Source organism: Salvelinus alpinus, chromosome 3 (assembly GCF_045679555.1).
Source record: "Salvelinus alpinus chromosome 3, SLU_Salpinus.1, whole genome shotgun sequence".
NCBI lineage: Eukaryota > Metazoa > Chordata > Actinopteri > Salmoniformes > Salmonidae > Salvelinus > Salvelinus alpinus.
In genome coordinates, this window is record NC_092088.1 from 44,143,940 (window position 1) to 44,161,941 (window position 18,002).

General features: G+C 41.1%; 2 protein-coding genes across 2 annotated transcripts; one reads left to right on the forward strand and one right to left on the reverse strand.

Moving 5' to 3' along the window:
* Positions 1-4,352: 4,352 nt before the first annotated feature.
* LOC139570770 (cystatin-F) lies at positions 4,353-6,520 on the forward strand. Its single transcript, XM_071392921.1, has 4 exons — positions 4,353-4,736; positions 5,252-5,409; positions 6,015-6,137; positions 6,308-6,520. Exons 1-4 carry the CDS (start codon positions 4,688-4,690, stop codon positions 6,410-6,412), a joined length of 435 nt encoding a protein of 144 aa, XP_071249022.1. The 5' UTR covers positions 4,353-4,687; the 3' UTR covers positions 6,413-6,520.
* An 818-nt stretch (positions 6,521-7,338) lies between these two features.
* On the reverse strand, positions 7,339-16,220 carry LOC139570769 (adipocyte plasma membrane-associated protein). Its single transcript, XM_071392920.1, has 9 exons — positions 15,925-16,220; positions 15,073-15,189; positions 12,933-13,048; positions 12,441-12,533; positions 11,889-12,008; positions 11,477-11,651; positions 10,117-10,251; positions 8,995-9,187; positions 7,339-8,605 (listed from the first exon to the last, which is right to left on the reverse strand). Exons 1-9 carry the CDS (start codon positions 16,014-16,016, stop codon positions 8,396-8,398), a joined length of 1,251 nt encoding a protein of 416 aa, XP_071249021.1. The 5' UTR covers positions 16,017-16,220; the 3' UTR covers positions 7,339-8,395.
* Between the last annotated feature and the right edge of the window lie 1,782 nt (positions 16,221-18,002).

The window sequence follows — 18,002 nt, forward strand, 5'->3', positions numbered from 1 at the left end:
GGGTATGTGTCAGTAATACCCATGAGCCGGGAGAGGTAACATTAACTAGATATAGAGAAGACTGAGAGAGTTAGGGGTTGTCCAAATGGTTTTCCCATTGACCACCAGATGACAGAAAGAGAAGGAAAACAGTTATGAGCTGAACATAACAGTATGCCAGTAGAAGGTGAGGACAGTAGCAGGTGACCCAACTGTGGCTTGTCACTACTATGATTCCCCATCGTAGCCAATTCAAAGCAGTCATTCTGTTACCGATTTGGCAACAGAATTCTGAATTTTAACCACTTAATAATTCAGAAACAAAATTCTTATCAGTTAAAACACTATAATTGGTAGGTCTACCTTTACTATTACTTCTGTGAAATAAGAAAATATCTTAAATATATGTAGGTTTTTGGTAACAGAATGACAAGACACAAGGCCATATTTCTTAAAAATAATCAGTAAATGGTTTATAAGGTGCTACATTAATCATCAACTGATGTATTAGTATGTGCATTTAGTCACATTTACAAATGCACTCATTAACAAGTATTAAATATCCCATTCATGACGTATATAAATATATTGATAAATATGCATATGGTCAAACCATTAATCAACCATTAACAAATGCCTTATAAATAATCTTATGAGTTGACAATAACTCCTTTATCACTGGTTTATAAGTACATTAGTAATACATTATTATTAATTTATCATTTACACAAATTGTGAACCTACTATGCTCAAACACCTTATTCATTATCTTATAAATCATTAATAAACCATTTAAAATAGTGTTCATAAATGCATAAATTACTATTTAAAGATTGCTTATTGACATTTACAAACATAGGAATAATGATTAATAAATGGCAAGTAAACTCTTTACAAACTATTTATAAAGCTTTATTAAGGGACCTTAATATAAAGTGGTACCTACAAATGTACATCCCCAAGCTGCACATGGCTCTCTGGCTACCAAGGAAATCAAGTAATAATTAAACAACAGACACTTTGAGATATAAAAACAACCTTTCCCTTTCAAACGGAATCCTCCTGCAAAAGCAACATGAGCTCAGAACGAATGGTCACATTGTTGGGCTGAGATGAATTTAGAGCACTCCATCAAAATGGCAGGAACCACTCAGTCTATCTGATTGCTTACCTCTTGCAACAATATTGGCCTCTAAAAGTCCCACAAATCAATACAGTATACTTGACAACCCCATTTGCATCATGTTACTGTAGCAGTTTTTAAGGCTGACGGCATCATCAACTTTACCCAGTAACAGACCATTTTAGCCCAAAAACTGGTTGCCTCTGCCAGGAGGCTGAAACTAGGCCGCAAGTGGATCTTCCAGCAAGACAATAACCCAAAGCACACATCAAAATCTACAAAGAAATGGTTAATTGACCATAAAATCAACATTTTGCAATGGTCATCTCATTCCCTGGACTTGAACCCCATTGAAAACCTGTGGTTTGAATTGAAGAAGGCAGTCCATAAGCGCAGACGAAGGATATCAAGAATCTGGAAAGATTCTGTACATTCTGTAAGGGTCTAAGATCCCTCCAAATGTGTTCTCCAATCTCATTAAAAAAAAAAATTAAAGGCTCAGTGCTGTTATTTTCGGAAGGTGAGGTATTGAAAGGTATTGGAAAAAGGGGTGCAAATAATTTTGACCCCTATCTTTTGGGGAAAAGAGATGACTACTCGATAAAAAAAATCTCTTACTCTGAGCAATTGTATTAGTATAAAATAATATAATTTAAAAAAAAATTGCATTAGCTTAGTGTTTGTATTATTAATTTTATACAGTATTTTTGGCTCATCTTTATCAAGGGTGCCAATACTTCTGGGCCTGACTGTATATTCTATCACACATCAAGGTAAACATTACAAAGTCAATATCTATCATGGTTTCTCACCTTGTTTTTTATAGATCTGAATGACAAAAATCTATTTCATGTTGAAGACATGGCCAAAAATGCCCAAAAATATGTGGGTAATTAAGCATGGCTCGCAGTCGGCGTTCCAATTCATCCCAAAGGTGTTCGCTGGGGTTGAGGTCAGGGCTCTGTGCAGGTAAGTCAAGTTCTTCCACACTGATCTCGAAAAACCATTTCTGTATGGACCTTGCTTTGTGCACGGGTCATTATCATGCTGAAACAGGAAAGGGGCTTCCCCAAAATGTTGCCACAAAGTTTGAAACACAGAATTGTCTAGATTCTAGAATGTCATTGTATGCTGTAGCGTTAAGATTTCCCTTCACTGGAACTAGCTCGAACCATGAAAAACAGCCCAAGAACATTATTCCTCCTCCACCAAGCTTTACAGTTGGCACTATGCATTTGGGCAGGTAGTATTCTCCTGGCATCCGCCAAACCCAGATTCGTCCGTCGGACTGCCAGATGGTGAAGCGTGATTCCTCACTCCAGAGAACGCGTTTCCACTGCTCCAGAGTCCAATGGTGGCGAGTTTTACACCACTCCAGTCAACGCTTGGCATTACGCATGGTGATCTTAGGCTTGTGTGAGGCTGCTAGGCCATGGAAACCCAATTCTTGAAGCTCCCGACGAACAGTTCTTGTGCTGATATTGATTCCAGAGGCAGTTTGGAACTCGGTAGTGAGTGTTGCAACTGAGGACAGCTGATTTTTACGCACTACGAGCTTCAGCACTCGGTGTGGTCTACCATTTAGCGGCTGTTGCCATTGTTGCTCCTACACATTTCCACTTCACAATAACAGTGCTTACATTTGACAAACTGAGTTGTTGGAAAGGTAGCATCCTTGGTTAAAGAACCACATGGTTAAATTTGAGGATATTTCATGTGTCTGATTGACTTATCATTGTGAGATACTAAGTAAGTCATTGAAATCCAAAGACCAGTTTCTGCCAACATGAAGAGTGAAAAACAGGATTTTCCCTAGAGGGGAAAGCTGTGAAAAACTAAAATAAGATAAAGTTCTCTGTCAGTGAGCGAGCAACGACAGATGGGGAGGGACTTTGATGACAGAGGTTCAACCATCTCTCTCCTCTGAAGTAGAACGTCTACTGACCTTTTTCAGAGAGCTGATTTTTTTATGCAGAAAGATGTCAAAACCAGAATGCAATTCATGGTCAAGTGATGTGACAGTGAATAAAGAGACAGTGAGGATACAGCCAATGAAGACCAAATTTGACAGAGATGACAAAATGTGTACAGTTTCCCACTTCTGGCTTTATCCCATTTATGGGATGTGGGACCAGTAAACCAGTTCATTTAAATGATTATGAGTTGAGCATTATAATTAACTTGATGTTACGTTTACATACTGAAAGTGCAATGCACTTCTTTACAGACAAGACAAAAGTGAAATAAAAGTTCATCAGATGTTTTGAGGAGTGCAGTTTGGTCTCTCAAAACAGGGTTGTTAGTCTGAGGACAGAGTAAATGTTCAGTTTCCATGCAAAGATTTATCCACAGAGTATAGTTTCCAAAAATGTCTCGATTCAGGTCACTCTGACATGGCCTAAACTGATTCCCCCAGTCAGTGTAATCATCAACGTTCTCTAGTTGAGATCTCTACAACTCCATGACGTTTCCCAAAATGTATTAATAATTCACATCTGTATTTCTACCTCCTTGTGTAAAATAAGAAATTATTTTGTCAATTCAATGCAGACAAAGCTATTGGAAAAGCGAGCTATGTCTACCAGCTGCTGGTGGTAATTGGTACTACAAACAATGTACAGTATATCTACAGTATGAGTAGCCCATAGAGTAGTGTTTTATGACTACATGTCATGAATTTAGTCACTTTTACTGTTTTCTCAAAGCCTACTTTGGTTTCTTGTGGATGATTAGAAGCCTTTTTATTATTAATGTTTTATTATTTTGTATTGCCACTTTCCACAGACATCATTATTTTAAAAAGCACTTTTACGTTTACACAAGCAGCACTGTTCTTCTTCTGTTCTTTGGTATTTATGTTTTATTTTTTGTGATATCCAATTGGATATCGGGAGAGGCGAAGGTCGAGAGACATGAGACGTGTCTGAGAACACCATATAACTGGCGAAATGCGCCCGGCCCGCCACAGGAGTCGCTAGAGCGCGATGGGACAAGGACATCCCGGCCGGCAAAACCCTCCCCTAACCCGTGCGTCGTCAAGGGTCTCGCGGTTGCGTATCTGTAGTGACGCCTTAAGCATTGCAGTGCCTTTGACTGCTGCGCCACTCGGGAGGCCAACTAATTGGTCTTTTCACCAATCAGATCTGAAAAAGATCTGATGCGATTGGTCAAAAGATCAATTAGTGGAAAAAAGATCAGAATTGGGCTGCCTGTCTAAACATAAAAATTATGCTATTACACAAGACTGTTCAAAGGGAGCTTTAAACCAATTTAAGGCCAATTCAAAATTGGTTGTGGTTCTTTTATTTTATGTACTGATTAAATATAAGTAAAGCACCACCTTTCCATGTAACACAATTAATGAAAATAACGTTCTGTTGCAAAAAGACTAGAGAATGTCAATCAAAAGATATTGAAATTATCAAACTAGTTTGTTCAGTTTTCTCTATTGGCTGCACCTGCCAGTTAATTGATTGTCTTGTGGAAGTAACGCCCATGGTACATTTTGCTAGTCTGCAACACGTGGAAGTGTTGCCTAACAGGAAGTAAAGTAAACAGAACAGTGTTGAGAAATCTCCAACAGGCATGGGGCTGAGTTACATGCTTCTGCTCTTCTCTGGCTTGTGCTCAATTGGTAAGATCTTATTTTAATAGGATGAAATTGTCTGTGTTTAGTTCCTGTAGCATGTCATGTTTGTGAAGCCAGTTTGTTATCTAGGTTTTCTTAGGCTTGAGGATTTTTGTCAACTTATGTCCACAATTTAACAATTCTAATTACTTTACCATAACCACACAATGTCTGTAATCACAAAAATGTTGAATAATGAATTGTCTTTTGATCAGTAGTAGTGCATGACCGCTAATGATTATTCTTGTGAAATAATGCAGCTGTATCCTGTTAGCGTTAGACCCTTATGGCTTGGTTTCTTTGTGGAGAGTCAGATTTCTCTGCTCATGTTGGTTGACTTTATCGGTATGAGAAATATATTGTCACTTGCCTTTGGCTACAGTTCTGACTGTCAGTTGTAGTACAGTCTTGCGGAAGCTGGCCAAATTCTGTGTTTAATAGGAAGTGTAAGACCTGTAGAACCTAAAACCTAACGTAGCAAACATTTAGTGAATTTGTTGAATTAGCTTTTTTTCCCCCAGTCAGTTGCCAAAGGTTAGTGCCTGGCGCTCCATATAAGATCAACACAAATGACAAGGGCGTCCTAAAAGCGGTGCTTCATGGGACCTATTCATTTAACAATCAGACCAATGATGCTTTTCTCTTCAAGCCATCTGCAATTGAAAAAGCCAACGGACAGGTATGGAGGACTGACATTTTATACTGAAGTAGTCGTATTTTGAATGTGTTCAATATGGTGTTGAATTGAAGTTCATGCCTCACTGGTATAGTCCAACTATATTGTGAACCATACCATTTGGCATTGTTTCCCAACTCAGGTCCTCGAGTCCAACATCACATATATGTTGTAGCCTTGGATAAACAACTTATTGAGGAATAGATGATTACTTCAATCAGGTGTGCTTGTCCTGGGCTACAATACAAATGTGTGCTGTTGTGGGTACTCAAGGGCTGGAGTTGGTGAAACACTTGCATATTGTATGGTTCACAATATAGTTCAGGGCTGCCCAACCCTCTTCCTGGAGATCTACCATCCTGTGGGTTCATTACAACCCAAATTTAACACACCTGATTCTACTAATTAACTGCTCAACCAGACCTTAACTAGCTGAATCAGATATGCTAAATTAGGGTTGACTGAACCCAAAGGACAGTAGATCTCCGGGAAGAGGGTTGGGCAGCCCTGATATAGTTGGGCAGCCCTGATATAGTTGGGCAGCCCTGATATAGTTGGACTACACCAGCGAGGTGCAAACTTCAGTTCAATGTAGCTTTCTGTTACAGATTGTAAAGGGACTCAAATACATTTTGGAAGTAGACATCTCACGGACCGTGTGCCGCAAAAATGGACACAGAGACCCAGACCTGGCCAACTGCAAGTTCCAACCAGATAGTTTGTTGCAGCAGGTATTGTACGTTTTTAGTTTAGAAGTAGTGCATTGAATTGAAATATGATACATTATGTTGTATGTATAGCAATTGGGTGAAGATCAGCACTAATTTTGGCTGGCAAGTGGATCATAGTTAAAAGTAATAACATTGGAGTGATTCATTATAATAGTACATTTGTCTTTCAGACCTTCCACTGTGACTTTGAGGTTTGGACTATGCCTTGGCTCCACTTCATGAAGACTACCTATTTTTCGTGCAGCCCATCTGACCCACCTTCAACTTCTCCATGAAACCCAATCCATAATTTCAATGTTCTGAGGAAGTTCCTAAGCCGTTTCCCTCCAAACATGATCACATAGCTGAGCATTTTCATTTCTCGAAATAAAATTGAGCCTTAACGTATGGTGTAACAATGGCAATTACTATATGTCTTGAGTACCAATATGTATTTTAGGCTAACTTATACAGCTTCAACCTAAAGCCACCTAACCTTGTAATCCTCAAATAAAATGGTGGACTGCTTTATCCCTTGCAAATTATACAATGAATTATAATCATGTTAGGGTCTGCGCAGACTGATAAATTCTGATCAATAACACCTTAAATCCCAAACTGGATCATCATATCCATAGGAAGGAAAGAATAGAAAATCTGTATGTCTGTTCCGCGCACAAACAAAACCTTTTCAACAAGGACTTTAACACCAAGTACGACAAGCCTATCTAAACTTCTAGAGATTCCATCTGAAGGCTTGCGCCACGGGGCCTTTTTACGGCCTGGGATATTATTCTTCCTCAGCACTCAGTGACCTATATCCTTTGAAAAGCCTGGTCTGGTGTATGATACAGCCTCCATCATTCAAAGGCTCTTATGAAACCAGTGCAGCAGCGTCTGATCTTGAGTGAGTAGAGAGCCAGCGGCACTGAAGGGGCCCCTCCTGCAGAGGGCAGCCCTGGGAGCAGGCTCGCTGAGTGGGGTCAGAGCTCTCAGTAACCTCTTTGAAGCCACGCGCCGTGCACCCTCTTAATGAGGCCCTTGATCTGATGCGCTCCACTGGCTCTGAGGCAGGGGAGGGTTTGTGTGCTCATGTCTACTGTACATTTGAGGTGTACACTGACATGAGACTACTCCTGTCCAACTGGTTTCTCTCAAGACATGCAGTGGGTCAGTAGCAGGCTAATATTTTATGGTAGTGTATATAAACACACTAGAAGTGTCATGTTTTTCATTATTAGGCAAACTGTTTTAATTCAAAGGAAGCTCAGCTGAAGGCCGGCAGCATTCCACATTGAGCAAAAAATAGACATTCCGTAAAGCAGTTGTGCAATATACAAAATCAGGGGAAATGATTCATACTTATTTCATTTTTCACCACATTTAGTATGATCAACTAGGTCTAGGATATCTAAATATACACAAAATCAGTTTAAAGTGGTACTCCTAAAATAATACAGATTCAGTGTTCTTTACGTCTGTATTTCTACCGATTAAAATTAAGTCTGAAGTACAAGAATAACATTGTCAGTTATATTTAGGGGTGAGATGAGAGCTCAGTACTGAATGGTTCACACAAGAAAAGTAACAAATTTGGCACCTCATTTCAACACAAAACAGACCAGAAAAACAATGTACCTTACAACATGGGGATTTTTGCACAAACAATTTGGCCCAAGGAATGCTTGGTTAAAAAAAAAAAAAGCACTTGAGCTCCAAATGAAACACACCATCATACCTGTCAACAGAAGTTAAAGGGTTAATAGTTCATTGTGGGCTGATAAGACTAGAAAGGATGCAAATGCATCCCAGTCAAATGTGCCTCAGTAGTGCAGCTACTTAATGACGACTCGCCCATGTTTTCCTGAAGCTGGCGAAAAGCAATGCAAACGCAGCACATCAAGCATTATGCCATTCTGATCAATTCCAATGTATCTGTTATTGGAAAACACTCCTTTGGGAAAGACTAGGTAGGGAGGTGTTAGGTAGGCAGAGAGCAGTCTCACAGTGTGGAACATATTGCTGTCTGATGAAAACCTATTCTCCATTTTATTTGTTTTTTACACGTATTGAAAGCAGTAACTCCCCTCAATGTACTCTGAACATTTCATGACTCTAGGACCAAGAACATATATTCAAAATAGCTTCATAATAGTATGTTAATGGAAAAATATGGCAGTTTTTTCCATTTCCTGAAAAGTTCCTGTTTTGGAGATGAGTGGTTTTCATCAGAAAGCAACACTATATGGGTTTTATCCGAGACAGCGGCTGTGCTCAGCTCAAACCTTGCTGAGATCCAGCTTGCAGAGGTAAGGGGAGCGGAAGGAGCCTAGGTAGAGGTGGCCGTCGTGCTCGTGTGCCTCGCTGACGTAGGCTGCCACCATGCCGTGGGGGTCATGGAAGCTACGCATGCACGCCCCGCTCTCCTGGAGCTCTATCACCAGACTGTAGCGAGGCACAAACTTCATCAGCACGTCCTGACTGAAGAGCTGCAGGGAGAGGGGGGAAGGATGAAGAGAGATGGGGGAGGGGGGTGAGTCTTATCACCAAAACCAGACTGAAGTAGAGATCACACAGAGACAGTCTAACAAAATGGTCTCATGGTCACAATGAATGAGGTATACTGTATGTATTCCTTCGAAAATTTGTTAGGCAGATTTCCAGCTAGCAAGATCCCAAACCCTTGTATGCAAAAACACCCAAGAAACAGACCAACAGGAATGAATACCAGACTTATAGTCACAGTAAATAGGACACGTCAATCCTCCCTTTAGTCTTTTGGTGGATTAAAATTAACTTCCATGTAAATGGACAATAAAGATATTGTTTTACAACATATCATATAATACCATATGCTATCACATGTCATATCATCTACCTTAAATATTAGCTTCTTTATCCAGGGCTTCTGGGCCAGGAAGTCCAGCATGGAGAATCCAGGGTTGGGCCGCACAGCTGACATGGCCACCCAGTACCCTCCAGAGGAGCTGCGACGGATGTTGTCAGGGAAACCAGGAAGGTTGTCAACAAACGTGTCCATTCCTCCCTTATTTAGACCTGACACATGGACCCTGCACGGACACAGTCAGAAACAAAGTCGTGGAAATTCAGGAGATGAGGGAAAGAAAGTCCATTCTGTCATGCAGATTAAGGTTAAAATGGCTTGCCTCATGCTTATGGTATGTGTGACAGGTAACAGAGCTATTATGGGAAACAATTCAAAACATTTGACAAAACTCCTGTACGAGCAGTCTTCACAATACTTTGACGTCTGTGTTATAGAAAAACAAGCCAGCTTCAGATCTCTTAGCAACAGCAGGGGATTTGACTCAGCAAACTGTCTGCATAGATTAAGCCAAAAGAAAATGCATTACTTATGACTATTATAATGCAGTTATGGGAGGGAGACAATCTACTTGCTGGGGAAACCTAAAATACCATTTTTTTTTTTTAAAGGGAATTTTTCAGGGAATCAACTTACTGATTTCCATTCTGCACAGTCAGCAAATAAAAAAACTTCCCCTAACTGTCTGCATTAGCATACGGGCTGAAATGAACAAACAATGAACACCTCCCTCCCACTCATTCCCCCTCACCTCCAAAATTAGTGTAAGGAGAAGCCAATTTTTGTCTTTCTGCTCAGGCAAGGGGCTCTGTTACCGAGGCAACAGTGCGCTTGCATCATTTATACATGTGAGTCTTGGGAGAACCGACTGTGCTCCCGGCAGGTTTTAGAAACGTTTGATATTACAAAGGCAACATATATTCATGAAATCTTGATAAGGGAGAGAGAAAATAATGAAAACCAGAGAATCATTTTTAAAAACCTGTTGGCGCACTTGGAGCACGTTCAAAAAGCCGGCAACACAACAACCTAGCATCTGATGAAACATGAGATAACTAAAGAACATTTCAATCCCCTTTGGGAAGCATTTTGTCACTCAGTGCAGTAGTTAAATAAGGATGGTTGTGTTCCTCAGGAGGATCAACTCTACGGTACCTGCGTATCCTAGCCATAGTGGTCTCAGCCACCAGCACAGACTCCTCATCAGGGAAAAGCTGGATCCCGTTGGCAAAACGAAGGTTCTCCATCAGCACGGTCACCTCCTTGGTCTCTGTGTCATACTCCAACACGCTAGAAGACAGACAAAGGGTTTCATACGGACAGCTCGCTCAGACTTCAGGTTGTTGTCTTAATAAAGTGTTCAATTTCTTAAAAATGTAAGGTACCCGCATTATGTATCAACACAAATGCTTTTAAGTAAGGGATATAGCTTTCATTCTAGAAAATGCATGATTCAAATATGACACGGCCCTATACCAGGGGTCTCCAACAGGTTGATCGCGAGCTACCAGAAGCTCGTAGCCCACCTATGAGTAGCTCGCCAAACAATTCTGAAAGTACATGCAATTTTCAAGTGTTCCACCGCAAACTGTCATAAACAAATATCACAAGTATCAGACACGGCGAGCTCCCAGCTACGATCTAACCAACACAACATTGACATTATCCCACCCCTGGTTAGCCACTATTGGCTTAAAAAGCCAAACCTAACACAATATCTGCCAATTCATTTACAGAAATACTTTCCCCAAAACCTTCTTAATTAAATGTTAACTGTAAAGTAAGCTTACCTGGCAGAAGTATATCACGAGTAAGTATATCATTTGTATCTGTTATTTGTACATTTTGCCATGAAATGAGCAGCAGCAGTACAGAACCATCGCTAGACAGGCACATTAGATGGCACATTCCTCACTCGCTAGATGAGAAATTAAAAAGGGCCAGATGTGCAATTAAAGTGGAATTACACTCCAAAATCCTTCCAGACATAAAATAAATTGTCTCCTGATGTGATTTAAGCATTGACATGGACTCAGAAGATTCAATTTCATTGTTTCTCTACAAAATTTACATTTTGAGATTGAAAAACTAAAATATCTAAAACCAAGAAAATAAAACTGAGAGTACATAATTTGGGAAAATATAAAACAGAATTTGGGAGATAAAAAAATTACAGATTTTATTGGGCTTTATAGGGATTTTGTTGTTGTTTATTAGCCATTATTGTACCAGGTATATTGTCAGACAACAGTGCACTACTTTCTCTTGTACACTAAGGACCTGGGAAGAGTTGCAGGGGAGAGGAGAAGAGAAGAATGTGCCTATTGAAAGCTAGAAACAATGAGTAGCTCACAACATGTTTAATTTTTTAAAAGTAGCTCTCATGTTACAAAAGGTTGGAGACCCCTGAACCAATATGCATATCAAATATCAATAGAAACTCTTGACAAAGTAGACAAGACCTTGCTATTAGAATGTGCTCAAGGATCTCCATATGTTCTGTGGTAACAGTTACCGTCCATCTGCTGTGGCCTCCATGATAAGATGAAGGTAGTCTCTGCGCTGCCACCTGCTGCTAGAGTCGGTGAAGTACACTTTCCTCCCATCCTGCGTTACATCCAGGTCATTGACAAAGGAGAGCCTCCGGCCCCCAACCATCTGCCCAGCCGACACCAGGTTGGTCACCTCACCTTTGTAATGAGTCAAAGAAACACTAAAATGACTTGCATAATCCAGCACTTTTATTTTGAGGATAGTATATTGAACAAAATTGATTAAACTGAGTAAAAGGTGAAATTGTTGGAAAATCTAAAACAAATATTTAATACCTTGCAAAAAACAAACAGGTCTTTGTCACATTATTGATATTAAAATCGATCCTATAAAGTATAGAGAACTGTGATGCCATTGCTGTGTGTGCTGCTTACCTGTGACAGGGTTGACCTTGAACAGCCCCAGGTAGGCATCAGCTACAAACAGGGTGCCGTTAGGACCCACTCTGATACCCAGGGGTCGTCCACAGCTAGGCTCCTGTTCACGGGATCCATCTACAACAAAGCACATAACACAGTGGACATGTGGTATGTAAAGTAATTGATCATTTATTGGGAGCAACTATTTCAATCATTTTGAACAGGCTAATCTGATTAATACGAGCAAATACTTGGGTTAGAGCTTGAGTCTATTCTTGACATGTCTTTTCAGTTTTGAGCCAACATGCTAGGCCTGTTGTGCATTAAGCTGTCCTTGTTGTGTAAGCATAAAAACAATCCATAAAGGGCATGAGTGAAATACACCTGCTAAGAGTTGCTTATGAATGAGCATTTGAATCGCCAGTCTTGAGCAATGGGAACTGTTGGGTCATTTGTCTAAATCATGTCATGTTGAGGGTAGAGACAACATTGTGCAATGAAAGCTTATGAAATCAGATGGACACAATGTGAGAGTAACCAGTTAGTCAAAGTCCCTTACTCACTTACCACAGGGTGGCTTGCCAAGTCTGGCTATAACAGTGATGCTCTTGCCCTCAATCTTCACTATCTTTCCATCAGCCGTACCAGTGTAAATCAAATCTATAGAGAGAGAGAGAGATAAACAATCAAAATGTGTATGTTGAAACTGGTCAAATGTAAAGGCAATGTGTTGGACATCAGCATAGAACAACCGTTGCAAAGGTAAACTAGCAAAGCACAAGTCAAATCAAATGTGACAATGTGTCATGCCAAATACCTGTCCGTCACTAAGTCCACAGAGTATGTGCAGATTTGGAAACTTAAGCATCTGCTATTATTGGTCAACACAGCCATCCAGACAGTATTACCCCAGCATTGCCCCCTCAGCTTTGAACTATCAGACTGCTGTTACTGTGGAATCGCCACAAATTACACAAGCCCAAACAAACTGGGTGAAAGATATGAAAGACATTGTCATGTGGCGAGACTCCAGCTGGAATACTCTAGTCCCATACTGACCTCCAAAGTTAGCAATAGACTCTGGGCCAACAAGCTGGTCCTCAAACAGCCGCTGTGCCTCCCTCAGCTTAAAGTTGGGCTCGTAACAGCCAGACATAAGGGGCGGCTCATTGAGGCTGAAAAGACAAGAGGAAACAAATGAGGAAACAAAATCAAAAAGCGCCTCAGGGAAAATTGCAACCGCGCATTCAAACTTTGAGCCGAGTGCCTCATCCCTCTTTCTTCAATCAATAATTAAGCAATTACTGAAAAAGTAATGTTTGGCTAAGCATTTTGTCTTTGCATCAGAACATCTAGGCCTACATGATCAATTCTATTGATACGGGATGACTGAAACCATTCTACATACTGACTATATACTACATAATATGTATGTTATACAAGTAGTATAGGCCTAGTCATTCAGTGGAGTGAGATCTGTGAGAAGGACTAGTACATAATAGTTTCCACAAACCGATTTCCAGAAAGTTGAAAAGTAAGCAGAAATGTTGACTATGCAGACTGATTCAAAAGTATCTTGCTGTAAAGCTGACTCGCTCAATACGGAAGTGGTCCGATGACGCAGATGCTACACTACAGGACTGTTTTGCTAGCACAGTCTGGAATATGTTCCGGGATTCATCCAATGGCATTGAGGAATACACCACCTCGGTCATCGACTTCATCAATAAGTGCATCAATGACGTCGTCCCCACAGTAACTGTACGTACATATCCCAACCAGAAGCCATGGATTACAGGCAACATCCGCATCGAGCTAAAGGCTAGAGCTGCCGCTTTCAAGGAGCGGGAGACTAATCCGGACGCATATAAGAAATCCCGCTATGCCCTCAGATGAACCATCAAACAAGCAAAGCGTCAATACAGGATTAAGATTGAATCCTACTACACCGGCTCTGACGCTCGTCGGATGTGGCAGGGCTTGAAAACTATTAAGGACTACAAAGGGAATCCCAGACGCGAGCTGCACAGTGCTTTATATATAATAACACGTCATTTGTCTTTTTCTTTTTATACGAGACACAAACGCATAGTTGGTAACACAGAACCAGATGAGCTAAATGCCTTTCATGCTCGCTTCAAGGCAAGCAACACTGAAGCATGCACGAGAGCACCAGCTGTTCTGGATGACTGTGATAACGCTCTCGGTAGCCGATGAACAAAATCTTTAAACAGGTCAACATTCACAAAGCTGCTGGGCCAGACGGATTACTACGACGTGTACTCAAAGCATGCACGGACCAACTGTCAAGTGTCTTCACTGACATTTTCAACCTCTCCCTGACATGTTTCAAGCAGACCACCATAGTCCCTGTGCCCAAGGAAGCGAAGGTAACCTGCCTAAATTATTACCGCCACGTGGCACTCACGTCGGCAGCCATGAAGTGCTTTGAAAGGCTGGTCATGGCTCACAGCATCCTCCTGGACACCCTAGACCCAATCCAATTTGCATACCGCCCCAACAGATCCACAGATGACGCAATCTCAATCACACTCCACACCGGCCTTTCTCACCTGGACAAAAGGAACACCTATGTGAGAATGCTGTTCATCGACTACAGCTCAGCGTTCAACATCATAGTGCCCACGAAGCTAATCACTAAGCTAAGGACTCTGGGACTAAACACCTCCCTCTGCAACTGGATCCATAAAATTATAGATTACCCAAGTTATAGACTTTTTTTTCTCTGCTACCGCACGGCAAGCGGTACCGGAGCGTCAAGTCTAGGACTAAAAGGCTCCTCAACAGCTTCTACCCCGAAGCCATTAGACTGCTGAACAATTCATAACAATCGCCACCGGACAATTTACATTGACACCACCTAATTGCTCCTGTAAATTGCTCTGGATAACAGCGTCTGCTAAATGACTAAAAATGTAAATGTCAACATTCCTTGAAGTCAATACATTTCTGAGACATTAGAGCATGGGTGTCAAACTCTGGCCCGCGGGCCAAATTTGGCCCGCGGGGTAATTATATTTGGCCCGCGAGACAATACCAAATTACTACTAGAGCTGGCCCGCCGGTATTATACAGCGCATTCACCGCTAATACTACGAATCCCATAATGCTCTGCTGAACATGATTCTAAAGACCAGGAGAACAAAAGAGAGAAGGATTTAAATTCTTGACAGCTCACCTAAGCAGATCGGGGTGAATAGGAGACTCAAGCAGAAAAAAGACTACAAGCAATGGAAGGATCAGGCATCCTCCCAGGGTCACCAGGATCACACGGAATACCTTTCCACTATAGGTACTGGGAAAAACAAAACATTGATAAATTAAACACTTTTTTATACAGCTGAGGAGATGTTACCTCTCTCAAATTCATAGACAGGGCACTAGATGCAAGGACTGACAGTCTATGACATGCATATGATATAAGCTATACATTGTTGCTTTACGTTCTTGTTAAACCTTTATATTTGGGGTTATAAGTTACGATAGTTGTGTCCTCAGGCATAGGCCTAAGTTACATTCTGCAAAAATCAATGGGTATATTGAACCGATTCCCAGATCCCAGACTGTAGCTTTAATATCAATTTGTTATTGGGTGTTTGAAGAGATCCATGAACTCTGGTCAACAGTGAATAATACAGTACTCAAAACATACACACAGAATGCACATGTATCTATTTTCAGAGGGAACGCATCTATGAAAAACCTGAATAGGCCTTACTGTCAATAGCCTACACTAAGTGCATGCTGGTCAATGCTCTCTCCATTTATTACTGTTTGGTTCATACCATGCATGCATAATGCAAAGTAATTGTATATTCAGTCCATCCACTTTTACCTTTAGTCAGTGAGTGTAAAACTGACCTAGATATGGATTGTTTACCTCTACATCTGCCATCAGCTAGGAAGCGCAAATGAGAATCATGCAGTCTGATACACAGTGGTTGATTGTGCATCGTGGCGTGATGCAATACTACAGTAGCAAGGAAAGCAGTATCTGATGTTAATATCAATACTGAGTAAAATAGCTTACCTGGTGCCCTTGTATTGGGGTTCCTGTAATTCGTCTGTGATGATCTGTGGTCTGTTCAGTCTCCTGAACCGCAGTCCCTCTGGCTCATTCATATTGAAATGAGACTTCTTCTACTATGACTCTATTATCCAAGAATGATGTTTAAAGTAAGAAGCTCGCTACATGAGTAGGTTGATCATTTGATTGGTTGTAAAGACAGACAAATACAGGATATCGTAGTGATATCTACAGTATACGACGAGCTTTCCTAGTGGACACCTTTTTCGCAATACGCATTTTTTTCTTCTACGTCAGGCGACAGCTGCTGTCTCTAGATCATTGATATTCAACGCCACCTTCTGTTGTGGAGTGTGCATTACAGATATTTTTGAGACGACATATTGCCAGAGATAAATAAAATAAAATGTTATTTGTCACATGCGCCGAATACAATAGGTTTACACCTATTGTATCTATTTACACCAATTCACCTTACAGTGAATTGTTTACTTACAAGCCCTTAACCAACAATGCAGTTTTAAGAAAACACATACCAAAAAAAATTAAGAGATAAGAAAAACAAATAATTAAAGAGCAGCAGTAAATAACAATAGCAGGGCTATATACAGACAGGGGGTACCGGTACAGAGTCAATGTGTCAATCTGCGGGGGCACTTGTGTAGAGGTAATTGAGGTAATTATGTACATGCATGTAGGGTTATTAAAGTGGCTATGCATAGATAATAACAGAGAGTAGCAGCAGCGTGGGGGGGGTGGGGGGGTTCAAATAGTCTTGGCAGCCATTTGATTAGCTGTTCAGGAGTCTTAAGACTTGTGAGTAGAAGCTGTTTAGAAGCCTTTTGGACCTAGACTTGGCGCTCCGGTGCCGCTTGCCTTGCGGTAGCAGAGAGAGCAGTCTATGACTAGGGTGGCTGGAGTCTTTGACAATTTTTAGGGCCTTCCTATGACACCCCCTGGTATAGAGGTCCTGGATGGCAGGAAGCTTGACCCCGGTGATGTACTGGGCTGTACGCACTACCCTCTGTAGTGCCTTGCGGTCGGAGGCTGAGCAGTTGCCATGCGAGGCAGTGATGCAACCCGTCAGGATGCTCTCGATGGTGCAGCTGTAAAATCTTTTGAGGATCTGAGGACCCATGCCAAATATTTTCAGATACTGGATATAATTATGAGATGCTGGTGTCTCCGCCCTAACAATGGAATTCGTCGTCCGTAGAGCAGACCAGCAGGCTGTCAAGCTCCCGCCTATTCCTCTCTTTGGATTAGTGGATACATTTCGTTATTTAAATACTTTTTGAATATTCTATGAGGGGTTTTGACGTCAACCACCTGTATTCAATGGAGAGTGATATGCCATGCTATTTCCATGAATATGTATCACAGGAGGTTGGTGGCACCTTAATTGGGGAGGACAGGCTCCCGGTAATGGCTCGAGCAGAACGGTATCAAATACATCAAACAGATGGTTTGATGCCATTCCATTTGCTCTGTTCCAGCCATTATTATGTGCCGTCCTCCCCTCAGCAGCCTCCACTGGTATGCATAGACTGTTTCGAACTCTGATATAAGGTGCTTTTCTCAAAATTGCCGCGATGTGACTTGCATCACACTTCACACTCGTAACAACCTAAGCATTACGAAACTTCTATTAGATCCAATAAGCCTCACCTATCAAAATAGCAATTCATTTTTTTCTTGACTAAATTCAACACTCTCTCATTGCCCCTGCCCTGTGGTGATACTGATGATTTGTTCCCCGACGCGACCACTAGATGAAGCTGTAGGCCTACTCCAGGGGTGAACGTAAGGAGGTAATCTCTGGTACTGCATCCCTGCAAAATTAAAATTAAAACGTAAAAAATCTGGCCAACTGACAATCGCCAAATGTCATTATGCCTACACTTTTTGGTGTTTTGTGTAAAAGATGTCTGTTTCCAATCATCACTGTTTGGAGGCTAGAAATATGTTGTGAGTGGATGAACGTGAGCGGGTAGCCTAGTAAAGGAGCCCTTTGAAGTGTTGGTTGACAATCAAATGGAAACTGGTTGTGTTTATTCAACAGTAAAAGGTAATACATTTTA